The following is a 27,664-nucleotide window of genomic DNA, read 5'->3' on the forward strand; positions in this document are numbered from 1 at the left end:
TACACAACAAATAAAATAAACTTGACAGGAAAGCATCCATAATATTTTCTAGATCTGTATTTTATATATATATATATATATATATATATATATATATATATATATATATATATATATATATATATATAAAAAAAAAGCTTAACATGTAAAAGATGTGTTAAATTGTCATTGGACCTTACACCCCAAAAACAACTTACAGATGAAGGAAGAATTGTAGCTCAAATGAAAATTATCTCTACAATAAACAAGAGCACTCGAGAGAGTGCAACTCCCCTAGAAGGACAAAGGCTACGCTAAAATGTTGGTGTTTTATGATGTTTTATTACAACAAGCTCACGTCAGCCTGGTTTTATTAAACTTGCTACCTTCAGCCTGCTTTTAATACATGCTGACGTCAGCCTGGTTTTATTACAGCACCCTGATGTCTGATGTCTGACCTTTGACCCATGACCTTGAAGCATTATGATTGGAGCAAAACTGGCTGAAATCTTTGGCTGTAAAAGCTGTAGAAACGTGAGATTTTAAGATATAGTTATGCAGTGAGTGAGTTTGTAAAAATTTATGGGGTCATTGTAACGCTGTAGGGCATTGTACTGAAAAAGTTAATAAGTGTGTTGTAGAGCTCTGTCCATGCCCTTTCATATGAAGTATTACTCAATATAGTTCCTTGAATTCTCCCACCCCCCTGTCCAAAGATTAACTTTGACCTTGGAGGGCTAACAATGAAGGTCCCCCAATGAGAGTCTAATCTATTGTTGGGAGGTTTGAAGCCAATGTATAGTGGGTAATATAAAGTTTTTACTGAATTTCACATTTGATGTGAACTAAAATGAAAACAGCTTAAGCTGCTATTGGTATCTACCATCACACAAAATTTGAAAATGATATGTTGAAAACTGTGGACACTTGAATGCTAACGAAGAGACAAACAAACAGAACTTATTACATACTTCCTTCCCTGGGAGGGTCCAAAACACACACACGCTGTTTCAGTCGTATGTTTGTTCCCAAGTGTTTTATTGTATTCAAATTTAAGATATTATTTCAAAATCAAGATCACAATCTAGTCAAAAAACAAACATTTATAAATTAGTAGCATGGGGCCACGTGATCCTTTGATCTCTGCTTTGCAAGGCTCTACACCAAAGCTGTAATTGTTTAACAGCCTCTGACAGTATGTGAAGGCAAATTCTCCAGCTTTTCGGTCCAGCAGCACATCTGACACACACTCCTCATGCTTCCATAATGCTGAATCACACGTCTTATGGTCCTTATCTGTTATCTTCCACAATAATGGTCCGTCTTGGGTAGACGTCCATGTCCACAAATATATAACGAAACTCATATTTTCCAGTTTCAGGATTCTGTAAAATCAACAACAAGAAGACTGGTTGATTAAACACATATAAAAACATCAGCGATGTGATGGCCATCACATATGAAACTAGGTGAAGATTTAGGAATACACACAGTGCCACTTACTGGGGATTTATGCTTCAGTGTGAAATCTACCCATCGAAGCCGTTTTGTAACTGCAAAATCCTCTGAAACTATGACATAACCTGACATGCACATGAATCTAACTACATGTCACAGCCCGCAACCACTGTGATTGGTCTGTCCATTACAGCCGATTTCTTCTGTGCATTTTTGGCTACTTTTTTTGCAACGGCTTTTCAATTTAACTGTGAGAGAATAACAATCACTGCCTCAATATGGGGAATAATAATTACAACATCAACATAAATTTACCCGTAATACACCCGCACAAGCATAAACGCTGGCAACAACGAGCCTACGATAGGTAGGTTACATTGTAGGCCCCACAAAAGCATCTTTTCCACTAGGACCTACTCGGCTTATCTCAATTTGAAAATTACTCAATTTTCTATTAGTTGGTAGTACTTGTTACTAGGTACTTTTTGAGTACCTACTAGTCTGGATTTCCAAGCGAGCTGAGTCAAGCTGAAAATATGACATCAATAGACCGCAAGCCACTGATTGAGCAGCGAGTGACATCACTGGGTGAGTCATGAGAGCAACTCCTTCATAAGAACACAAACCAACAGCGTGGTCCAATGATGAGATCCAGAGTTTTAGCGTCAGTTTGGTAGCAGGTAAACAATTGGCTTGATGCCCTCCTGTGAAGGAGGTGTGTGGAGGGGTGGTGCAGTGGGCTCGAGGGCAGTGGCAGGGTGGCTGGCTAATTATGCTCTCCCTATTTAGTGATGCCAAAACCTGGAGTGATGAGTGCAGTGCTGGTTCACATCTCCATTTTTTGCATTGTGTTTGTGTCACATACAAATAACGCCATGGGACTTCCAGGTCGCCTTGCTACAGCGACCCCACCTACATCGAGGTGGTACTCAAATATGATTGAAAATGACCGAAACTGAATAGAGCAGAGTCGAGCTGAGTAGGTGCTAGTGAAAAGACACAAAACATTCACCGCAGAAGTGTCAATCAGTGCTTGTGCATGTATGTATTTCATAAGCTGGCTTTTGAATGGCAGAATACCAACCTCTTTAGACTCTGTATGCACTGTCCCCTTCACTCCCGGCTCCGAGCCCTCAATGTAAAACTTAAGTCTCATATGCTTCATTCCATCCTTCAGGTACTCGATATGACTGAGGAGAAGAGACAAAGACTGCCATTATAGATGTTAAGGCTACCTTAAATAAAAGTGGGCTTTGTTGCTGAACTTGTTTGACAAATTAACAAAACACCAACCTGACTTGCTGCCTCCTTCCTCGACGGGTGGTCTCCCCGTAACATTTGATTGGCTCACCAAATGCACCAATCACCTACATTTTCAATAAACAAGAAACTTTTTATATGACCTCATAAGATCATCAAGAGGACCTTAAATACCGAACTGTAACATTGTCAGCCTGGCCTCATGTTTGACAGTCACTAATATCGCTCGTACTTCTGGGTGTGACTTGACTTTATCGAAGGCTCTCCCATACACTTTATTTGGACTCGCGGATGAAAACAGCTCTTGGAACACCACATACAGCAGCCCACCTGAAAACACACACAGACGTCATTTCAAACAGGATGATGAATTGCCTGGGTTATGACTGCAGCTTTTAAATTCCACTGTATTCACCTGTCACTCCAAGCCCGATGAGTACCACGATCAGGTAGGTGAAGTCCCTGCCAGCTTCTTTCACTGGAAGGCATTCAGTGTTGAGGGTTATTATGCAACAGCTGTGCATAGTTTTCATTTAAATGAGCAAAGTTAGAGTCTCACTAATTAAGGCAAGTGTTTGTTCAGTTATTCAGTAAATAAACTCCTGGGCCATTTTAAGATATTTCCTCTGCTGCTGGTGATAATCAGAGCGATTAATTTCCAGATATAAGCTATAAATACAATAATCGTGTATTTTTTAGTCCCAAAACTGCTGCTGCAGTGGGATAAATCACTGCTTGGTTAAATATACTATATTTTCTCCACAGTGCCTGCGAACAAAGCCTAATGGTATGCTTTGAAAATAGCAGGCTATCATGAAACTACGCTGCTAATATCTGAGTACATATATTAGCACGACTTAAATCCTTTTTATTTCCTTGCCTTGCATACCTTTTTGTGCAGCTGAAGGCTTTGGACTCCCACTCTGGTACTTGGACACTGACCTGTCTCGGTCCTCGGGGCTGCTTTTATTTCTGGCTGTAAAGTCGAGACAAATACCCCGCCGTCTGTGTGTTTGTATTAAGCAGCTTAGCACAGGCGAATTAGCCTCTAGTCCACTGTGTAAGGCCAGTCTTGATAATGTTGACACTCTCCTGTGCGTCTGGATAAGCACTCTGACCTGTGGTGCTCTGTGCTGCAGATTTCGGTGCAGGACCTTCAAAACCTGAATATAAGCCATGATTTGATTTGAGCAAGCCCCTTCCTAATATCGCAAAACTACACTAACCAGCCTACTGTGTGGTTTAAGTAAACAAAACGGACTTAGTATACATGAATTCACAGCTCACAGCACTAAACTACTCCAAAACACTGGGCAACAGGACTGGGTCAAGTCAGTCGCCGGATTTGTGCTTCACCGGCGCACAATATTGCCGTCACTCACCGTTAAAGCGACAGAGCAGCAGTGAAACGTCACTCGCTCGTCATCATCGTCTACAGCAAAAACGTCTTCAACAAAATAAAATAAAAAGTCCGAAATCGGCTGAATAGTCAGGTGATAAAAAAAAATCTTTAAGAAAAAATTTACAGTTACAACTAGAGAATGCATTTCCTGAAGAAATTGCAGTATAAGAAATATTTGGGAACCTTGTTAAATTTAACTGACATACACCAAATCATTCACCTATAAACCAAAGTGCTGAACTGTTGAAAGCTGAAGTTCACACAGACGGCGAAGTTTCAAAGTTGGAAAGTAACTGAACATCTTCAAAATGTACATTAGAAAAAAAACAAACTGAGTAATGACCAAAGAAAATTTAGAGTCAGAAAAAATCTGAATTAATATTGAAATCTCATATTCTTTAAATCACTTTAAGAGTGGAATTATGTTTTTTAAAGGTCTAAACATAAGAATCTCAAATTAAAAAAAAAAATCTGCAAAACATCTGCTGTGTGTGTGTCTGTGTGTGAGTTTCAGCAAGTGAGTGAATTACCATGTAAGAGGGACATCAAATGAGCAGGTAAATTAGTTTTTAATAGGTTTTTTTAGACCCTTTTAGACGTTTTTTTAGACGTTTTGCTACAGTCTTCACACAATGGGAAGTGTGCTAATTATGAATGTATTTGTCAGTTTTGGAGGTAAGTTGAATTTATGTGCCACAGACACTGACAAAATCTACTGCAATTTACTTCTGACTCCATGCGCTCTGACGTAATTTCATACTTCAGTTAATGGTTGTCATGTCCAAATGGTCCAAATAGACTCTGGAGCATTAGAAGAAGCTTTAGAGTAATTTTTCAGAAATTAGAAGTACAATGCAAAAGGTCAAAACCTCTACTGGGAAATTTGATTGGAACAGGTTTTGATTTTATTCACATATTACACAGATGTGTTGCTGGCTGAACAGGCTCGGCAAGAGCAATGCCGTGCCTGGCCTATGTTCAAGTATCATTAAAGTTAGAGCTTGTAAAATCTCACCATTAGATGTCAGTAGATTGCAGATTCCAGTCAAGTGAATTCACTTTTCTTATCCCTCCTAATTCAAGTCTATAAACCAAGCTACAGTAGCTCTGCTAACTCTGGTAATGCTGACTGTCATTCAGTATATCTTTGTTTAATCTCTTTATTTGCTTTTTGGACAAGTGAAGTTACAAAAATCTCTTGAATCATATTTACTTTGGTGGACAGAAAATAACCTTTGTAGACTTTTTGGGGTAACTTGTCAAAATGTAGCACTTTAGTATTGATTTTTCAACAATGAATTTTCTGCTTTTAGCTGTATTTAGCAACCGAAAATATTATGGCAACACTGAGAAGACAAATCATTAACATTGTGTGGTCAGGAGGTGTAGGTGTTGCTGTCTTAGTTCTCTCTCTGTAGCAGAACTTGAAAAATCTGAGTCAGTTGTCCTGACCAGTTCCTGTCTGAGGTTCAGACCATCAAGAACGTAACTATAATATTGAACCTGAAGTATGATCTTCCTTCCCACCAGGGAACCGCTGTGGGTTCAACTCCTCCTGCTGAACTCATAGAGCAGCAAACCACCAGTCCAGAGACAGACCCTAATGTAGCATCACTTTCATCACTCACTCCTGAACTCCTGTGAACCATAACAAAGGTGGCCTCTCTAAACATCAGTAACTAAGAAAACATGGCAGTAGGTATCCTAGTAATTAATGACCTCATTATTTAGGGTATTATTATTATTATTATTATTATTATTATTATTGTTGTTGTTGTGCTTTACACAGAGGTCTCTCCCTCTGGACTGTTTAAAGGGCCAGTTTACATCCTGTCAGCCTTCAAATTTATGCATTAGTCCCCTCCACCATTGTTTTGCTGCTCATGTTCACATCTACAGTAAGAAAATGGAGATAAGCAGGCAAATAATATAAAAAGACGATGCTGCAGGGTGACTTTCTGTCTTTTCTGATTCACCAGCTTGTATGCATCTTTTCACAGGAGTGACTTAAGGACACCTGTAGCCTACACTTATCTACTTATATGATAAATAAAGTTTAGTGTAATGTAGATAAAGTGTTTTCCTTTAACTTGCATAAAGTATTTCCATGGAGACCGTTCTAGAATTCTGCATTAAATAAATAAAATAAAAATAAATCGGACTTTAATTTAATTTAATCAGACTTTAAAAATAGCTCATCTGTACAAGAGAAACCATTGAGTTCAGAGTTTTTTCTTTCTGCATTTCACATTACACAATTTACGCAATTTGGATGGTATTTGACAGTTTTTGTTCCCGACTGTGATTCAACAACAACATTTCAATTGAAGCAAGTAGAGGAATCTACAAACCCATCAGGGTATGTGACAGTTTTTTTTCCTTCTGCATTTTAGCAGTTTAAAGAATTTGATGTAGTTTTAAAAGCTGACAGACTGAGAATAAACTTAAGTAACAATCAGTAACTTCTTATTTCTTTGACAGGTGCTGTTCATGTCGAACAACACCTGTCAAACACACATTTACGACATGGCTGTGAAGATCTGCTGGCATCTTCTGGGCTACAGGGCTCAGGTAAGACTGAGATCCATCCAAACCAAAGCTGATGTAAAATATCAGGTGATTTCTCAGGACCTGAGAGTGGTGATGTTTAAATGTCTCCTTTTATTTTTAGATTGCAATGATGATGGAGTTCCTCAGACTTCAGCAGGAAAGCAAAATCCCATCACACATCACTGCTGAAGACCTAAGAGATTTTTTGGTGGAGAAGAGCAAACAGACACTCAGAGAGCAGTGAGTAACTGTGATACTGACCATCCACCTCAAACATGACAGTCTGTTTGTGATGAAGTGTAAATGCTGAGAGAAAACCTCTGTTTATTTTCTTTTGAAGGCTTTGGGAGTTTGAATTGGGGGATTTTGGAGACAAAGAAGCCAAACCTCTTCTGAAACTAGTGAGACTAGAAAACTCACAAGACTTGTAGTAACTTGGAGGTTTATTTATTTTGTTCACATAACATCTAAACAAAACTGCACTGTAAATGTGTTTTCTGTTTCAGGTGTGGGCAGTAAATGCCATTAATAAAATTTTCCAGAACCACATTTCCAGAGTCCATACCTCCTAAATTTCAGTGAGTGACATCTGACAATTATTAACAGTCTAGCTACAGTTTCTGTGATGCTTTACACATGTTTAAAAGATCATTCTTATAAAATTTTTCTACAGAACAACTAAACTCCTCAGCATGGTGAGAAATTACGTTGAGATTCTTAAAGAGAAGCAGCAGGTACGGCATAGCTCCAAACTGCTCACTGCAAGAGGTGATAGAGGTAGTTCCCCGCATCTTACAGGGCTTCTGGGAGCTTCCTCCTCGCCCCCTCTTGAACATGGCCTCCCAGAGTTTGATCATACTCTCCACCAGTGTCACAAAGGCCACTTTGGATCGTGTCACTAAAACTCTTACAGCGATGGAAAGCAGGCCACCGTGTCACCATTGAAAGGGAAATAAACAGGTTTTCCAATGGTGTAAGATTTATTGCCCCAAATCATTGTTACAACAAAGAAATTTTCAACCAAAAACTAATTTGCTACTTTTTTACATAACACTGTTCTCTTCAGGACTTTCAGATATGAAAAGTATATTTACGTGGATTCACCTGTGTTTGCACCATTTTGTTATGAGCTGTTGCATTTGTGGACGCCAAAGAGAAAACTTTCATAATAATGGCTGGATACTCAGCTGACTATACCTGTCTTCCGCATGTAGCACAAGCGTTTACTAGTATAAAGCTGTAGAATTTCAATTTACAAAGCCAGTTACCAAAACTGTTCATGCTTCCATGAACCATTGAGCAAGGCATATTGCTTGATAGATGCTATTAGGAATGCTTTCAAAAGGCATCAACAGCACAAATGCAGTGGATATCATTCACAGAACAATGTTTTCAAAAAGGATGTAAACATTTTTATTTCTGCTGTTATTATGTTGTTATTATTATGATTGTAGTAATTTGACATTTTAATATGTTTTAAATGAGACAAAATTAAATGTTCACACTTCAGATGTTTTGGTAAATCCAATTTTTTATTTGATTGGTCACTCGTAACTTTTTATGGGTAAGATGTTATAATAACCTGGTTCACTCAGAGACGCCGTCTCCTAAAAATCTTCTTTAATTGAGTTCAATTCAATTCAACAGTATTTACATACAAATGAATTGAACTGAACTGAATTCAAGAAAAAAACCCAACAATCCCCTATGAGCAAGCACATGGCGACAGTGGGGAGGAAAAACTACCTTTAAAAAGGTTCAGGGAGGGGCGGCCATCTGCCACGACCGGTTGGGGGGGGTTGGAGCCGATAAAAAAACAAATTACTTGAAGTAACTGTTAATATTTAGTTGTATATTACTGTGATTTTATAGGAGACGGAGTTGAAGTCAATTAAGTGAATAGTCTCAAAAACCATTTGCGCTTCTTTTTCATTTTTGGTTTTTCTTCTGGCATGTTGTCATCTCAGGCCTCTGGATTTTCTTCTTTGGTAGAACTGGCCTCCTGTTTTTCTTGCTGATTCTCCTGGAATGTCTGGACTTGGGCTGGAGAATTTTCTGATTTGTTAACGCTGGCCTCTTTTTCTGAACTTGACTGATGTGCTGTCTCTTTTTGGCCTGAAGAATGATCTTGATTGGCAATGTTGGACTCGGTTTCTTCCTTTTTTCTTGTCTCTTGCAAGGACTGCAAAGACTTCTGAAGTGAGATCTTTTCTTCTTCTGTTTGCCTGAGCTGGTTTTGGATTGTTGTGTTCTCGTGGTTTTGCTTCTCTACGATTTCCAGGTAGGAAGCTTTGGTTTTTTCCAGCTCTTCTTTTAAGTTTTGCACCTCCAAATCATTTTTCTCACAAAGAGCCTCACTGGTGCAGAGTTTGGCTTTGAGCTCGCTGAACTCACAGCGGGCTCTTTGTTCCTGTTCTTTGCGCTTTGCAACTTCCTCTTCTAGATTTTTCTGAGTTTTGAGGAGCTGCTCACGGAATTGTTCGATCTCTTCCTGCTGTTTTTTACATTGGACCTCCAACTCAGCTTCTGGAATGGTTTTCATGTCTGTAGAGTCTGTGTGTGGAGCTTCTGTAGTTTGTGTTGAAGCGTCCACACTCAGCTCTGCAGCTGTGACAGCTGTGTTGTCGTCTTTAACAGTAGCTGCATTCACCTCAGGGGTGAAGTTCTCCTCGGGTCTGTTTCTGTGAGCCTGTTCCAGTTGTTCTTGGAGCTCAAGAATGTTTTTTTCAGCATTTTCTCTGCAGCACTTTAGCTGCAGGTGAAGCCAATCATTCTGTGTTTTAGCTGCAGCAGCTATGCGGTTTGCAGCTGTCATTTTGTAAAGATTGGTTTTGCACATGTGCTGAGCCTCCTGCAGGTGGAATCTCAGTGCACCCAGTTCATCAGTCTCATTATATGGACATCTGCCATCATTTTATTAAGTGAGGATTAGGCTGTGGTTGAGATGGCCCATCATTGGTTCTAAGGTCATGATTAGGCTGATGTTGCACAGGCCCTCGATTCGGTAAAAACTGTGGATTACGCCAATGTTGCCCAGGCCCATTATTGGGTTTACAGTGGGCATTGGGCTGATGTGGCCAAGGCCCTTGATTGGGTCTAGGGTTTCTGGCTCTGGGGTTTGGGTTTGCATTTTTCTGCATTTTCTTCTTATTTTCACCCTTTGGTTTGACAGTGTCAGATGAGGTCACCTCATTTGGTGCCCAGTTTTTCCCTCTTGGGTTTGGGTTTGCTGCATTGCTCTTGAGTTAGGGCGGACAGCGGCTAATGAGGTCCCTTCCTGGGGATCAAGGTTTTGCTGCATACGTTGCATTCTTCTTGTCTTTGGTTTTACAATGTCCAATAAAGTGTCTTCTATTCGATCAGGGTTTGGGTTTGTGTTTCGTTGCATACACTGAACGTTTCAAATGTATTTGCTAAACGTTGGCTCGTGTGTGTAGCCTGTCTTGTTAATGATCTTACTGAGTGACTGAGGCCAATGAAAAACAGCAGTTGGAACAGAACATCTCCCCGGTAGATCCTGCAGTTGACTGTTCTCCTGGCTTTAAATTAACCTCTAGTGTTGTTCCCCCCACCCCCCACTGATTTTGTGATGAAGGCTCTTTCGGTCCTGTTGATCTTGTACAGTTCTAGGCATTCTAGGATCCATGTCAGGGACATTGACTCATCTTGTTCAGTTGTTGGCATTTGCTCTTGCTCAGATCTCTGCTCTGTGTGCTGACAGACATCTGCGTACCTGCTCTCAGTGTGTCGTTCGCGCTCACAACATCTCTGCTCCGTGCACGCTCAACTCTCTGTATACCGTTATAAGTGTGCCACAGAACCAATCACAGACTTGGATGCAAAAATTCTGATTGGCTGTTACAGTCTCCAATCAGCTCGCTAGCTACTGCATTCCAGAAACACGGTCCAGAATGTAGCTAAGTCCATTTTCGGTTAGTATTTTTGATAATTTTATTTTAAAATATATAATTTTTTAAGACCACTGTTGGTTTTAATCTAGTTTAAACCAAACCACTCTACTGGATTTAGCTACATTCTGGACTGTGCTTCCGGAAAGACCAAGAGCAAGAGCAAATGCCAAAAACTGAGCGAGAGGGGCTGTTATTGTGTGTATATGGATAATAGCAAACACTGAAATACATTTCTTGCACACAGAAATGAATTTTGTTCGCTCAAAAAATTTTCTCCTCAAAATTCAACATTTGTGCTTGCAATTTTTTCTTTTAACGTGCGCTCAGAATCGAGGCACAAAAATAATGCCATAGGTTTCTGCCACTGTGGCAGTTGGTCTACTCACTGAAACAAAGATACCCATTAAAAAATCTGAAACTGGTGAAGAAAGCTTGGAACTTAAAGTGGAAGTGAAGAAAAACTATAAAAGATATTGAAAAGATAATTAAAAGATGAATAGTTCAATGTCTTGGCTTTTAAAGTTTGAATGGTGTCTGTAGGTGCACATATGTGGAAGCAGTTAGAGTTGAAAGAGGAGTACATTGAATGAGAATTTGAAGAGTCTGCCAATTGAAATACATTACACATTTTTGTTGAATAAAGTTGAATCTTTTAAAAAATCTAAAAGTAAGAAATGACAGAAATAGAACCACACGTCTAAAAGAAGAAGAATCTAATGGTGTTTTTCTAAGTTGAACGCTGTTGAAGGAGATAATCAGCGAAAAATGTACAGAATAAAAATAGCATCTCAATACTGTCAATGCTTAATCAGCACTAATTGTGTCGTTACTTATGTTAAAAAAGGTTCTTCAGTTCACATCGGGCAGATAGAAAGAAAAAAACATCGATCAAACATGCTTTTATCTTTCTCCATACTCTAGCTACAATCAGGTGATTTCAGTTCATTTGGGAAGAGAAAGTTGTGGAGCAATATAGCAATACAGATTTTGAGGAGTGGAGATGCGAACATTACTTTCATTTTTATTGTGCAAAAGAACAAGTGTGTGATGGTAAAGTGCAAACTGCATCCAAGATAGAAACAAGAGCAATATACTGCTAATACAACTTTGGCTCTTTACAAGCATCTGAACAGACAACATGGTAACGCAAAGACCAGAACCCAAGAACCCAGAAGGATTTTGAAACTGAGTGTTTGCTAAACCCAGCCCAGCACCCAGACCCTAAACTTCTACAGGTAACAAAGTAGTGATGTGCATTCTGGCTAGTAGCCTCAGTTTCTTCCTGTTCATGTTTTACGGTACAATTGCAGTGAAGATCCCTTTGAAGTCTCTCTGTGCTGGATTTCATCTTTTCTTTGTATTTTCGGCTTTGTTTACACCTAAAAACTAAAAGAAAGATAGTGTGTGTGTCCCCATTAGGATAGGGATTGGTGTTGGTGCGTTAACATTTATATTGTTAACTGGTAATTATGTGACCATGCTTTTCAGAGTACTGAGAAAGTAATGTAATAAGTAGTGTAACAAATTACTGTCTCTGGCAAGTTTTTAATTAATGTACTCCATTACTTTTTTTGACAAATAATGTGTAATACATTACTTTTTTTGAGTAACGACCCAAACACTGTTTCACTGTATGTATATATGCATATATCCTATGCAGCTTATATCTAAAGGCTAGTGCATACCATAAGTGCCATAGGATGAGAGGGGGGCGTACACACTGAACCCTGGGTGTGTATCACAGACAGCGCCCTCTACTTCCTGGGCTACAGCCTCCCATTTAAACACCACATGCTAACTACTAACAATTATTACTTATACTATGAACAGATCACTGATTGAAGCTTTGTAGTCATAGATTTTCCCCTAATTTTATTGTCCGAAGTGAGAAAACTTGTGGTGCAGCAGCTTGTTTGATTAAAAACGAAACACAAAAAAGCATTAAACAAACAATAAATACAAAAACCAACTAAATAAAACTTAAATTTCATTCATACAAATGAGGCGATGGTACAAATTACACTGTTAATCTTTGAGGGTTTAAACTTTTGTCCCAAAGTTTAGTACTGAAATTCGCAATGGTTCTTACTGGCCTTGGTGCATCTGCTGCTCCCAGACAGTTATACCATTAAACTATTCATTGAGTATCGTATGTGCTTATTTCATCTTCTAACCTATACCTGTTCTTAAAATGTCCAAAAAAAGTGCAATGTCCAAATGTGTCAACAAATAAAATTCTAGCGTGTCCTTCAAAATGTTTGAAGATGTAGCTGAACTTCGTTGCAGTTTCTGCATGTTGTCTAATTGGGCACTTTAAAGGTTCAGGTTGCCACACTGTGCAATATCATCATATAGGTGTGTGATCGGTCAAACAATATGCCTGACAACAACCCCAAGCATAAATCCAGTGCAATAAACAACCACCTGGAGACACAAAAACAACCTCCCTACATCAGATGGGATACCAATATCAATATCATAAGAATGTATCAAAAATATATAATGACATGATGCTAAACACAATACTTAATTCAGTTTGTACTCATTTATTAAATAAGTCATCACAAAAAAATCAGTAAACATTAGTTTATTGAAAACATTCAGTCCAGCATTTTCTTAATGTGTTTTCAGTTAAAAATGCACATGAATTTTAAAAAACAAAACAAAATACCACAATGCTATGAATTTTGACCAGGAGACTGAAAAACAAATCGGTAAAAGTATCAGTAAAAATGAGAAGAAATGGATGTTAGATGAAAGGCAGGGACAATCATGTATGCACCCATATATGCAGTTTAACATTAGTCACTTCTTCACTTCACCACATCCTCGTCTGTTGTCTTCTCTTCTTGATATAAACCCCCCACCAAACAACCTGATTATCTACTGTAAAGACACGGCACCAAAATAGGAAAATATGTGAAATCAGCAGCTGAAATATGCAATTTTATATTTTCATGGTTACATTAAAATGATGTAAAAACCTGATTCTGCATTTTTTCTTTGCCTCCATGAACCACTTTACATTAAAGGTACTCTAAATTTAAAAAACAAACAAACAAAAAAAACCTTTCAGTCTCATATCTGAAGTTATCAGTGCTCCATGGCGGCTCAATCCAAGCCCGGCGGGGAGCAAATGCACCTCTAGTCCAAAGCAAAGAAGAAAAAAACTTGATTCATACATCACAAACCTTTTTCTTTTTTTCTTTTTTTTTGATTTAAGGAATTTTCTCATAACATCACTCTACATTGGTAAAGTTGCTCTTTAACAACAGTTCACTCAAGATGCACATGGGAGAGAAACCTTAGCTCCAAATGCTGTCAAACCTGGCAAGATGCAGAGGAATGATGCATCTGTCTGATGTATCTGCAGAGAAATGAAAACACTATTACTTTAAGTCCGCTCTGGGCCCTTCACTTTTCTCATCTGCTTCCTGCTGCTGCTTGATCGAATTGATTCAGACTTACTTAATTAGCGGCGTGTCCGCCTCCATCTATAAACCGGCAGATGAGTTTGAGACTGTGTGTGTTTGTGTGTGTGTCCATTTTCAGAGAAAGAAAGAGTAAAGAAGACAAAAAACAGAGAGAGCATGGATATGGTACCCGTGCTGAACATCTCTGTTGACAGACGTGTGAAGCAGAGAGACAACACACAGACCAGGCAGTGCAAATGTGTGTACAGAAAAGAAAAGCATTTTATTTGGTATTTGCAGGAATATATATGTGCATGGCTGTGTGTATGCGGAAGGAAAAAAAATAGTGGAGAGTATGAATGTAAGTAATGACACTAAACACAGAAAAATAATGAACACATAGATGGTAAATCTAAATTCCCACAAATACAGGTAAAGACACAATGACAGTGAGTAAGAAATGTGTTGCATGTGTCACTGTGCTCAGATCCACTTATTTTACTCTCCACATAGTGCACGTCGTCTTATATTAACCAGCCTGCCAGTAGCAAGTGTTATCCGAGTGCAAGGCTAATCCTTCACTTCTGATCGAGTTGGATAAACGCATCACAAAAAGTCAATTAACTCGCCTGTCAGATACCTTGATTACCCGGAATTATTTAAACTCTCAGAGATTGAAAAGAAGTGTACCGCTTGGTGAAATAAATCCTTCCGGTTTGAGTCTGCGCTTCCTCAGAAGCAAATCGGGCAGAAAAAAAAAAGGAGCAACATTTAATTGGTTGTGAGAGGAGAACGAGGTGTGCTGACAGATTGAGCACACGCTTAATGGACAGAGGAACTACTGACCATAGGCCAATAAAACAAAGGGAAAGGAAAGGTGAAGCTTCAGTGTTATTTATTTTATAAAGCATCAGTAAAATCAGCCCTGAAAGATAACTCGAGTAACTGTAAAAACATCCACTTTTTCAATTTGCCTTAGTATAAAATCCTGTTTTAATACAAAGATATGAAGCTTCTACAGTAAGTAAGAGAATTAGAAGTTAAACAGATTTGACGGAATCAAATTTGCCAAAAATAAATAAAAATTAATTAAAGAAAAATGCTTATTGGAAAGTTAGCACATTTAAAAAGTAGCTTGAGTTGAACTTATTATGTTGGAAATTGATTGGAGCTCTGCTTTGTAATGATTCAGCCACACAATAACATGCAGTGTAATTAATCTATTTTGAAAACACCTTTTAACCCACATCTTATTCCTGTATGACTTAAGTATTGTTAGTAGATGCGTTATTTTCATATTCAATTGTTAGTATGTTAATGCTTTAATGGGTATAGATGAAGCATGCAGGAGTCATAAAACTGGACTTTGAGCTGTTACCCAAATAAACAGTTGTCCAATAGAATTAAATTCAATTAGGTTAGTAATTAGTTTGATTCCAATTTTGACTAAAATAAATCTTTCTAGATTTGACAAACCGCAAGCGCCTATAATTGGCTATCAAACTCATGTATGCTACAAAAAAGTACATGCTTAAAATAAACTTGAAATTTCCTGATCACTTGAGAATCTATGACGACAAATATGTTTCTAAATGTCCCAAATCTAAAGTTCAGGAATGATGTTTGTTGTAAAGGTCCAATGCTTCTGCAGTGAGACATCTGCACTGGCTACTGAATGTAGAGCAAAGAGCTGATTTTCAAAACTTTGCATCTGGAGCAGTTTCATCTAGTCTTCGTGTTCATCTTTGCACATTTAGTTTGTTTCATCAAATTGTCCCTTCATCATCATCATCATCATCATCATCATCATCATCATCATCAGCAGCAGCAGCAGCAGCAGCAGCATCATGCTGGTGTAAATCTCCGCTCCGTTTTTTCATAAGTCAGTGACGCCCGTTCGTACTGATCCAGGATTGCACTATTCTCAAGAAGTCTACATGATGGAGACAATGCAACATAATGCAGAACATAAGCAGACACACACACACACACACACACACACACACACACACACACACACACACACACACACACACACACATATATATATATATGTATATCAGGACAGCACATTTTTTTCACAGTAGAAGACAAAACAGTGGGTAGCATTTTATGCGGCTACTCCACCTTATGCAGGCATGAAGCTGCAAGCATGATCTTATATATCGCTGAGTCACATTTAAACCAAATGAAACTTTAATTGTCAATTAATTTCAAATATGAATCAGAAAAATTACGTGCATTTCAAATGTAGGCATCACCATCGTTATTTCATACGCTGCTTTTTGCAACTTCATGAAAGCACATTTAAGGAGCATACGCACATGAAATGTTACACACAGCTATAAACACTACGCTTCGCAATTAACCAAACATAAAATCAAACACTACCACTGGCACAGATCATGCAAATCTACAGAGGACTTCTTTATGAGTGTGTGATAAGTAAAGACTAACAGGATATTTACATCATCTCAATGTGCTTTCTTTAAAGCATGTAATGTGATGTTGTAATAAAAACATTTGAGTGTGTGCTTTTCCCTTTTGGGCCTTTATGTGAACTTCAGTGAAGTATGATTTTCTGTAGGCTAACTAAGGAGAGCTGGGAAGGGGTTAGACATATTAACTGATACCAGCACCAACTAAAGATGAAATTGGAGAAGTCCATGCTAATGAATATCCACTGAGTGACATAATGTATGCCTTCAAGGGGAAGAGGACATACAGTAAACTTGAGCATCACAAAGACTTCAAACAAACTCACTAACATGGCCAAGATGGCTGCAAGCAAGAAAACCATCTTGGTGAAAATGAACAATTAAAACATAAACATAAAAAAATAAAATTAAATATAAACCTGCGCAAAACAAACAAAACAAACAAAAAAAATCACAGAAAAATAAAATACATAAAAGTATATATTAACTGGGCAAACGATGGATACACAACAACATATAAAGATGTTGATTGTTGGATAAGGGTGCTTACCTTGAGATTGTCTCTTAGACCCTAGTTGTGTTGTACTCTGATTCATGTTTGCTCAAAGAGCCAATGAGGCAGAACCTGAAATATCATGGCTCTTTCATTTAATATCAAACTCCTTTTGCATAGAGAGATCAAAATGCATAATGTGCTACATAACAGCAATAAACGTCATTAGTGCTTTGATGGCGTCTGAGAGCCTTGCATGCAGACTTGGTAGAAAATTAATTCAGTTGGAAACACTTTGGACAGAGCAAATAGAAAGTGCATGCAGGAAAACGTTGCATTTTTAAAGTTTTTCCTCCCAAAAAAACAAAAACAAATGTACTCTGATTGACATAGTGATTTTGTAAACATATACAGTTGCTTTTCAAGCAGTCACGGTACAAGTACAGAGTAAAATCTTTTTTCTATAGAAAATCTTGCTCATGCCAAAATGATGTGCTACTGGATAGAGATTACAAGTTATGTTTTTTTTCAGTTATCACAGTTAGAAATACAAATGCGTATTTTATAGCAAACTGCATTCATTTGATGTCAGTGAATTAAATATCTCTGTGAGGCACCGATTCAAGCCCTTGTGGAAAACTGTCAAACCAGACGATTACAGAGTTATCATCTGCTAAACTGAGGTCTGTGTTTTCTTAAAGATCTCTGACAAACCTCAAAGCACAGTAGAGTTTAGAGTAGGAAAGCTATGAATCAACATTCATAAAAAGCTAGCTGGTAGAGGGTTTTTTTGTTTGTTTTTTTACATTTTCAAGGATTAACATGCAAGACGGGACAAAGACATATTTGTCCTTTGTATTGCAGCCCTTTGAAAAAAAATTTTTAATGTAGGAAAAAGGGAACAAATAACAAGGATCAATGCAAAAATAAAGGTTATTGTAATATTAAAATAATAAAAGAAAATAGGAAGCTAAAATGAGAGGAATGCAAAAATAAATGTAAATATCCCACATATATCTCAAAACATCCCCATAGTTAACTCTGGGGTTGTTGCTCTTCCCTGATCAGAAATCTATGGATACTGACCGCTGTACTGCCTTTTCGTGGCGTGAAAGCCGGTGGCTGGTGGTGGGAACTTCTTCCAGGTCGTCGTCCAGGTCACATCCATTGTCTGCTGCCTCTTGTGAGTAGCTGTGCTTCATGACCAAGATGCTCCTGCGGTTTCCCGTGGCCGGCAACAACGGCCGCACTGCCATGGACGGCTGCGGAAGGTCTGTGAGCAGAGTGGCAGCCGCAGCGTCACGGGCGCTCAAGTTGCCCCGGCTCCCTCGTCCACTGAGTGACAGCTGGGATATGTGCGCGGAGCCGGGGTTGGAGGAGGAGCCACAGTGGTGATCGTGAACGCAGCGGGAAGAGGCACGGCGAAGGGCGTGGTAGTTCTCAAAGTCTTCCGCCAGGTCGACTAAGTCTGCTGAGGCCGCTGTGGGTGTGGTGGCGCTCCGTAACGTACACAGCTCATAGTGAGGTGGCTCAAAGACCTCCTGGAACATGGTGGGGTCAAAGTCCTCACGTCGCAAGATATACTTTTTGCGTGGCTGTTTGATCTGGACAATAACAGAGATGATGAGGAGAATGAAGACAATGCAACAGGTGACGCCAATTATGGTCCCATTAGTGTTGTTCAGGTTGTCCAGGATGTTGGCTTTCCTCTTTTCTGTAGTGTGGGAGAAAAACAGCAAAACAAAAAAGGTAAAGTTTTTTTTATGTGAATGCAATATAATCATGAGGGATGTCTCGTAAGGCTTCTTAAGATCATCATCATCAAAATAAGAAAGCAGAAATGAGATTAGTAAGCGTGTTCACAGTTAATTTACTCAGATAAACCCCTCCAGGAAACAGTAATTGTACAGTGTTAACACTAAGAGCCTGATTTAACTTACTTTTAAAATGTATCTCGGGCAATTAGACCAGAAGTGGTCAGCAATGATTATATGTTAAAACAACCGCCAAGACCTGCTGTGATTCAAACATTTAACCACTTCACACATTTGGCCACATGTCTTTTGTAGGTCACATATTTACATACACACAGTGCTGTGAAAAGGTGTCTTTTCCCCCCCTGATTTCCTGTTTTTTGTATGTTTGTCACACTTAAATGTTTCAGATCATCAAAAAAAAATTTAAATATTAGAAAAAGATAACAAAAGTCCAAACCTACACAGCCCTGTGGGAAAAAGCCTCTCCTGGGAAGGTTCATTACTGGTCCATGTTTTTGGCATTTGTGGATAATGGCTCTCTCGTTTCACTGGAGTCCCACAGCTTTAGAAATGGCTTTATAACGTTCTCCAGACTGAGAGATCACAATTACTTTGTTTCTCACTTGTTCCTGAGTTTCTTGGATCTTGGCATGATGTCTGGCCTACTTTTTGGTCTATCTTTTGGGGATTTTAAAAATAAACAATTTTTTAGAAACAGCATTTTGTGTTTACTTGTGTGATCTTTGTCTAATATTTAAATTTGTTTGATAATCTGAAACATTTAAGTGTGACAAACATACAAAAAATAGGAAATCAGGAAGGGGGCAAACACGTTTTCACACCACTGTATCTGTTTGGTCTTTAAGGAAAATAAAAAATAAAAATAAAACATTGTCTCATTGTTTCCTTTTTATTTCATCACATGCCCTTTTACAAATGACTTTTGTCCTGCCAGCCTCAACCACTAGAACAGCCTGTACAGCCATATTGATTCTTGAAACACTTCATTTCTTTGCAAGCCAATCCTAACAAATGCTGCACTTGACTGTTGACAGGTGGATGAAAAAAAAATGGTTAAATGACTTAGTAGGAGAAGTCACGCAGACAGAACAGAAATCTTCAAAAGTCAGTTTGACACTTTGGGGACATGTGATTGACACTGGATACAAAGGTTGTGGTAACATTTTAAAACCAAGTGCAAATATATTTTAAGACAAACACAACTGAATGCTTTTTAAGCCTTTCTAAGAGAAAGTGAATGAAGTATAATACAAGTTAGTTAGCATGCCTTGTTTACTGTAGTACAGCACAAGCCTTGATAACCAGCACATTTTCCATCATACTGGTTATTTTGTGGGGGAACGGTGTGAACTAACACAGCTCAGTCCTGCTCTATAGGATTTTCTGATTACAGTATCAACTTCTAACTAACTATCTAACTATCCAAGTCCAATCAAACTAAACCATTAACCAGGTCAGCACAAATTTGCAGACGCTAGAAGAAAAAAATCTCTAAACCACAAAACAAAAATGTCTGATGAAGAGATTTTGACATGCTTTACTTTAGACTTGAATTTTTACTTTAACTTAAGCTGTCTTACAACATTATAACATCAGTTAGAGATTTGCATCGTCAACCAATTAATGAAACTTATTAGTGGTTATTATCTTAATTGCTAGATTAAGCTAGATAGCAACATGAAAGCTGCCACTTACACTGAAATTGGAAGCATGCTTTTGTCTGAATTTAAGGACCAATTATACATAATATTAGAAGAATTTCTAAATGGGAATTAGTGATGGGATGAGCAAATGGTCAGGTATGTCCTTTAAAAGAGCTTAAGCTTAAGATTAAGTGCAGACTTCCATGAATTATCAAATAGATGGACATAAATTTTATTACAGGATCACAGCTTTAGTCTATTTATTACACGGGTCACTATAAAGACACACACACACACACAGTACAGAGAGCCAATCAAGGGTGATGGTCTGTGACATTTAAATGCTTGATGAACTTGTAGTGCAGTGGACTGAGCTTCAATGACAGCAAGTGGTTACATTCAGACATGTAAAGGAGAAAGAAATGAAACTTGACATTTTACTGCTAATGAGGACAAATGTGGGGCCAACACACTACCAGAGCAGAGTAGGAGTCTGAGAGACAAGCCCTGTTCTTGCTGATTTCTGCACAATTTCAAACTCAGACTGTAGGCTGGAAAGGTATCTGGTAGTCTGAGTGAGTAATAGGTCACGCAGGATTTACCTAATTGATAAAATTTGTCAGCGGTTCTGCTTAAAGCTTCAGAGGGTTAGAGTGCACATTCAGAATACGCAAGCATCTTTTCTGTGCAACTTTTCAATCTGAGGGAGAAAATATATACAAAATAATATAGCAAGAACACATCTTACTTGCAAACCAGGCACAACACTTTAATAGTCTAAAAAATACATGTATTGAATAAGAAGGATGCTGCATTATAAAAAGAAAAAAAACCAACTAGTCAATTCTTACTCCACTTTCTTAAATTACTGAATAAGATCTAAGACACTACAATCAGCAAACCTCCTCATTATAAATTATGAAGTGCCAGTCACAAGATGTTTGGGATCAATGTATGGATTTGGTGGCATTACAATTCTGAGAGGAGTGAAGGACTGAGCAACAGAGGAAATGTAAAAAAATGGGCATTAGCTCAAAATACGGGACTACAAAGGACAGTGGAGTGGCATCAGCTCGGATCAGTTTGATGATGGGTCCAAATTTGGGTGAGGGAGGAGAGGGAGAAGAAAGAAGGGGGTGGCATACAGCAAGAAGTGGCAGGTTTCTCTGTGTCACTCTCCATGGTGCTGAAACATTTAAACATCCACTCCTATCTTTGTGTGTTGCTGTGACTAGCTGTTGGAAATCTGCTACAGCTGTGCCGTGAGCTGTCGAGGGGTCAGATAACTACACGTAACATCTCACCTTTACACTGGTTCTCATCCCAGGGGTAGACACAGTTCTGCATGCCATTACACACGAGTGTGTTATTTATGCACATGTTACTGTGACAGAAGAAGGCATCTGCATCGCATGGAGCTGGAAGGGGAGAGAGCGCAATGAGCAATTAAGACATTAAAGAAGTTTATTTAAATTTGCACATTCAGTTCACAGGACAAGTTCAATGCAATTTTTAGTATATTTACCATCTTTAAAAACAGCAAACGCAAAGGACTCTTACATGCACTACTGTACTGGTCAGCATTAGAAGTAGAGCAGAAGTCCAGCGTGGCAGATTTTCAGACTCAGTTCAAACCTGCTTCCCCTGAACCCATCTGTTCTTCATGAATTTTCATTCTCACCCTCCTCTTCAAACATTTGGAGAGACAACTTGTGGATATGAATGAATTTCTTGTTATGTGTGCGAGGTGTATGTGTGTGAGTGTGCGGGGTGTCTGGAGAAAAAGTCATGACATTTTACAATCATTTGCGCACACACCCAAAACAAATCCTTTCTATTTATACTGCATGTTGTTTATTTGTTCACCGTGACACCTGCCCCCATGGTGTGACCTGACGGAGACAAAACATTCACGTGTTTTGTCTCCGTGTGAGGAAGAAGAGCCATTCATCAGAAAGACATGGCCTTCAAATCAATGTGCTGATGTCGCAGGCTATTATACACTGTATTTTCGCGTTCATGTGAAAAAGAAGGTTTTCAGATAACTGTATGTAGTCATGTGAAAAGCTGAGTGCACCCTTCTTGCTTCCCTATGATTTAAGAGGGTAAGTAGCAGCCAGGTGCTGCTAATCAGACACGTTTGATTAAATGATCACGAGCAAATTTGAGCACCTTTATAAAAGCAGAGGTTTTGGCAATATTCAGATGTGCAACATTCAGTTGAGTATTAGGACAATGCTGCAGTCTTCCCAATTGATGTCTTGGCAAAATCATCCCAAGATGAGACCTTGGAACGCTCAGAGAAACTACAAAAAAACCCAAGAGCTACATCTCAGGCTCTCCAGGGCTCAGTTAGTATGCCAAATGTTAAAGTTCAAGAAAGTATGGCACGTTTGGGTTGCTAGGAGAAAGTCTCTTTTCTCTAAGAAGAAGATGGAAATGCGGCTTAGATTTGCAAAGTCATGTACATCCTCAACGCCAAATCAGACCTGCGGCCCATTTTCTGGGTGTTAAGTAAGAAGTTTCTGTTTAACACTGTATAAACTATTTGATGTCATTCTACCAGTCTAAAGCATTTACACACATGGTTGTAATTTTGTAACTGTGTTAGTTAGAAATTTAAAAATAAATAATTTAATTAAAAGATAAGATCTAAAAGATAAGACCTTTTTACTGTTTATTCATTGTAACTGATAGATGTCTTTTATCACCTGACCCTCCTGTTATTTTGCAAAAGTATCACTAAAGCATACAAAGCTGAATATGTCTGCTCCATGCACATGGTTTATGTGAAAAGGATGCAGAAAGCAGAAGTAATGCAGGATCGCTTTCAGTTTCTCTGTGTTTCAAAAGTTAGTGACATGTGAACAGAATGGATGGTTCTGTTTAGCTGCTGGCTGTTTGGTTGCAGAGGAGCTGTCCTTCCCCGGTCTCTTGCATGTCTATTATTGTCTCTCTTTATCTCTCACCTTCTCCCCACTCACACACAACACTGGCACTGGTGCTAAAGCAGCTTGCCAGTGGTATGGCAGAACTGGGGACTATTTGACAGTGTTACCGCTGTGATGTATGGCTGTTTTCATCCCAGCTCTCATCCCAAGTGAATAATAACACACCAAATTAGAGTGACTTATCTGTATCTCTCTCTGTAACCCATCCTGTCTGGGCCTTTGCCAGCATTTCCTGAGTCATATTGGCTCTCTGTGTGTGTTCTAATACTCCTCTTCTCATTTTCTCCCCCCAGCCTCAGTCTGTTTTTCTAATCCTTTATGTCATGTAGTACACTCCACACCAAAGCTGTGACAGTTTGTTTTTGCTAACAGCCACCAGAGGGAGCCCACGCCTTCTCGTTTTCCACTCAGGGCAGGGTGGGACAAGATGTTATAAAGAGCGTGATCCACGCTAATCTCCTGCAAAATTAATTTCAAGACATTCTGTAATAAAAGTGCCCTTTTGCCCACACAGAAATGTTCACAGTCGCTGCTGGAAGCATAAATTAAGTCGTAAATGAGTGGCTGATGAAAATAGTCTGGGTGTCTCTGCAGAGCGGGGCTCTAAGAGCAAAGAGGAATCTGCAGTGAAGTGCTATAAGCAACACCTGGTTATCATGAATCTTTAAATTCAATCTACTGTAGATCTCTGCTTCTTGTTAAGTGCAGTTATAGTATTTCTACGAGATGCGTTTGATGAGTCTTTATCGTTTTTTTTGTCATCAGTGATTTTTTAATAAAGATCTTTTTTATTTGGTGTATGGTAACACCTGCAATAATGCAAGCTCTCACGTGCTATGATTTGGGATAGTCAGCACCTACCAGAGTCTTGTTTTTTTTACCCATAGAGTTATTTTCTGTTACTCCAGGGACTTTTTCGTGCTTCTTTTTTATTTTCTGCTATGATTATCTAGATTTCAATACTGCTGATAATAAATACAGTAACACTACCCAGCAGAGTGCATCTGGTACTGATTTTTTACAATGCCCAGCACTACAGTCTCTCTGTAATCCTCCCAAAGCATTCTACCTGCAAAGCAACCAGAGTGCCTACAGATGATATAATCTAATCTGAGACCAAGCACGCTGACAGGCATTAGCATATTGTGTTGGTCTCAAACTCTTTCATGCACACAGTAAAGAAGCTTACCTATAAGCAAAAAGTGACATGTGTAGTGAAGCCAGAGCAAATTTCCATCTGCAACCCCGGAGACGTGTTGCAGATGAGCCGTAACAATGCTGACAGCTGAGATGTCGCGAGCGTACATTTATCACCTAAGACATAATTGGTTCTTGGGTAGAGGTAGGTATCACTCGTGCTTCACATTTGTAACTGCATACTGTATACTGCAGGCCTTCATAGCAGGGCTGTTTATGCGCTTGTGTGTGTGCGTGCATGTGTGTGTGTATGTGAGAGAGAGGATGGAAGCAGTAAAGTTCAGTGCTAGTGTCAGCAGGTGTAAACTCTTCACAGATGGTAAAGCTGCATGTTTGTGTTTGAGAACATTGCGTTTCCCACATGAGCAGTTTGCCGGGTGTCAGCAGGTCTGAACGGTACTCTAAGAGCGGCTGGTTCCACTGGGAACCAACGGCTGGGAACAAACATCCAATGGTTTAGGATCTCCATGCCTGGGGAGCACTTATGGTAACAACTGGGCTATAAGCAGCTGCATGTGCGCACAGCAGAGTCACTCATCTGCAGTGATTACATAGGGCATGAAAGCTATTCAGATTTACGCCATTAGTTTTTTTTCATATCAGCTGGTTTTTGCTGCTCTGAGATTTTATTTTTCTTTTTGTTACATTTCTGTGCAATAAAACGTCATTTTATTTGTTAAAACTAAATCTAAACTAGATTTTGACATTGCTTTTTCTAAGCTTACATTTGGCTGTTTAACAGGGGATCTTTTATCTCACACAAATGTTCAATGACTCATTTAAATAGTTGGAATATATGATGAGTTCATTAAAAACAAACAGCAGAAAAATCAGTGTTTTGTTCATGTAATTGAAACAATAGACCTGAGGGCACCTGTTCAGTAAATGTGTCTAACAATATCAAATAGAGTGCTTTTCATATTTATCAGACCACCTGTCATAAAAAAACCCCCACAAACTTTTTAGAAATCTGTTAAAATCAAAAATGTTATTGTCAAGGGAAACAATTAACTGCTAAAACAAACTCTTTTCTTCAGGAATGCATGCTATAAATTGTTTTTTGGCATCTTAATAAAAAAAAACAATATAGTACATTTTCCAAAAGAGGACACCACTTTATACATATCAAATAGAAGCAAATAGATCTGTACTGAGAACAGATAAAGAGCGTAAAACAAGCAAAGCCTGAATTGTTTGCGTTTTTCGCAGCTCTGGTACATTAGTGCATTCACTGTTGACAGGGTTGCTGCAGTGCTGCTGAGCTGTGGTGGATGCTGCTCTAAAGGCTGAGGTCTGGCCGGGGATCGCCTGAGTGACTTAGGCAGAGGCGTTGCCCCGGCAACAGCACATCCTGGCTCTGCTTGGTGAAAGGGCCTCACAAAGGGGACACTGACTTCACAACATAAACAACTCTGCCACTATTGCAATTGCTTACTGATTAAGCTAAGCACAAGCACACAATAAACAGCCAATGAAGACAAGGTGCAGGTGTGTAAAGTGATAAACAGATTGCAGTTCAGCCTTTTATTAAACCTCTCTTTTTATGAGTTAATGGTTCTTCTCACAAATGATAATGTCAGTGTCCTTTTGAAATGGCAGCAAAAAGCATTAAAATAGCTTTAAAATGCAGTAATTCTTTCATTTAAACAGTTTGAAAATAATATTCTAAGATTTTTTTCTTGTCCTATCTGCATTCAGAAAGAAGCCCCATTCAGTTTCTGAAAACGCTCAATAGTGTGCAGCTGCGTGCACCTATTTCCTCGTGTCCTTGTCATTAAAAGGCACCGACTGACGCTGACATGGTGTAGACTAATGGGCCCCAGACCCTCTTCATTCATGTCGCTAGTACAAAGAATGGCCTCTCCACACGACTATCTCTATCAATGAAAATCCGCTGAATGAGAAATAGACAGACTTTGAGTGTGTTTGTGTGAATTTCAATCTCGCTCAGATTTTTTGGCCTGAAACAAAACAGGTAGATGTGAACATATTGTAGCTTTGGCGCAGTCACAGTCTCTACCTATTTTAAACAGGAATTAGCTGGTGCAGATGCTCCACCTGTGTTAATGCAGCAGAGCTGAACTCAAATCCACCTGTGCTGTCATCTTCACATTTACCCACAGGCAAGATTCCCTGTGATGGAAATCGTGTTCTGTGGTTTCCTGCTTGCTGCTGTTTACATATAAATCTTAATGGAAACTCATTATAGACTCTTTCCTATGACAAAAGATTCCAGATGAAATATGACCAATGTGCAAGAATCACAGTGATATCTCTGATTGTGTTTTTAAAATGGTTATTGGAATAATTCTGCAACTGAACATAGCGTGGGAAAATGTAAATGCCTCTATAACCTGCGATTACTAGGTAACCAACAGGAATGCAGCATGAAATTACACACTGATCGACACTCAATTAAGAAGAAAATCTAGTTGAGGCAAAAGCCTTGTTTGCACGATGTGTCGACCAGCTGTTATTATGACTGCACCGCGGGGGGTTTAGCATGAAAAACAAATATCAGAGGAAGTAATAATGTGTCGCATGTGTGTATGTGTGTTTCAGCAGGTCTGCACAGACCAAACATGATCTTGTACACAAGTTTCTTAGGTTTACATAAACTTATAAGAGTGCAGCAATCTCACAGTTTGTAGGTGCTTTTATTTTGGCGACTGCAATTAAGCAAAGATGAAGAAAGCTGCCTAAGCAGGTAGATCATACAGCAGCAAACATCAGCTTACGTTCTTGGTAGGTTGTGAAAAGGATGCGGAAGCGACTTTTGCGGCTGGCCTCGTCTGCCCACATCCTGATGACTCCCAGCGTGGAAACCAGCATGATGTCGTTGGCCACCGTGGAGCAGAACTTGCTCTTCAGGTCTTCCACTGAACTGAGACATGACGGGATGAGATAAGCATGCATATTTTATTATCCAGTAACATAGGCAGTCACTGTGCATCTTAATAATCCACAGTGTTGGAAAGAGCAGTCGTGGTTGCTTTAATATTTTTTTGTTTTTTTTTCTGGGCTGTTATCGTCTGATCACTGCTAAATATTCTGAATCTCTCAAGATAATAAACTGCCGCTGAGCTCAAGTGTGTAGTAGATAGTGATTCAATTATATCCTTATCTCAGTGTATCAAATATTGTTTTCTTTAATCTGGATTTTAAAATCTCATTATTTGGAGATTAAAAAC

General features: G+C 38.9%; 2 protein-coding genes across 3 annotated transcripts in view; both read right to left on the reverse strand.

The window, feature by feature from the left end:
- Positions 1–996: 996 nt before the first annotated feature.
- timm21 (translocase of inner mitochondrial membrane 21) lies at positions 997–4,071 on the reverse strand. The gene is made up of 6 exons (XM_031750051.2): positions 3,587–4,071; positions 3,113–3,175; positions 2,930–3,027; positions 2,731–2,804; positions 2,522–2,627; positions 997–1,364 (listed from the first exon to the last, which is right to left on the reverse strand). The coding sequence occupies exons 1-6, from the start codon at positions 3,873–3,875 to the stop codon at positions 1,272–1,274; spliced, it is 723 nt and encodes a 240-aa protein (XP_031605911.1). The 5' UTR covers positions 3,876–4,071; the 3' UTR covers positions 997–1,271.
- Positions 4,072–14,237: 10,166 nt separating this feature from the next.
- Positions 14,238–27,664, reverse strand: part of neto1l (neuropilin (NRP) and tolloid (TLL)-like 1, like) — a 69,981-nt gene continuing 56,554 nt past the window's right edge. Inside the window, exons 9-12 of one of the 2 annotated variants that reach the window (XM_039617034.1) lie at positions 27,212–27,357; positions 21,630–21,743; positions 17,991–18,618; positions 14,238–15,906 (exon numbers count right to left, since the gene is read on the reverse strand). In XM_039617034.1, the coding sequence (XP_039472968.1) occupies positions 15,819–15,906; positions 17,991–18,618; positions 21,630–21,743; positions 27,212–27,357 (976 nt within the window). In that variant the 3' untranslated portion in view covers positions 14,238–15,818. Of the gene's footprint in view, positions 15,907–16,216; positions 17,037–17,990; positions 18,619–21,629; positions 21,744–27,211; positions 27,358–27,664 lie in introns of those variants that run through there. The other variant, XM_031749976.2, reaches the window with a different exon arrangement.

The sequence above is a fragment of the Oreochromis aureus genome, linkage group 9 (genome assembly GCF_013358895.1).
Source record: "Oreochromis aureus strain Israel breed Guangdong linkage group 9, ZZ_aureus, whole genome shotgun sequence".
NCBI lineage: Eukaryota > Metazoa > Chordata > Actinopteri > Cichliformes > Cichlidae > Oreochromis > Oreochromis aureus.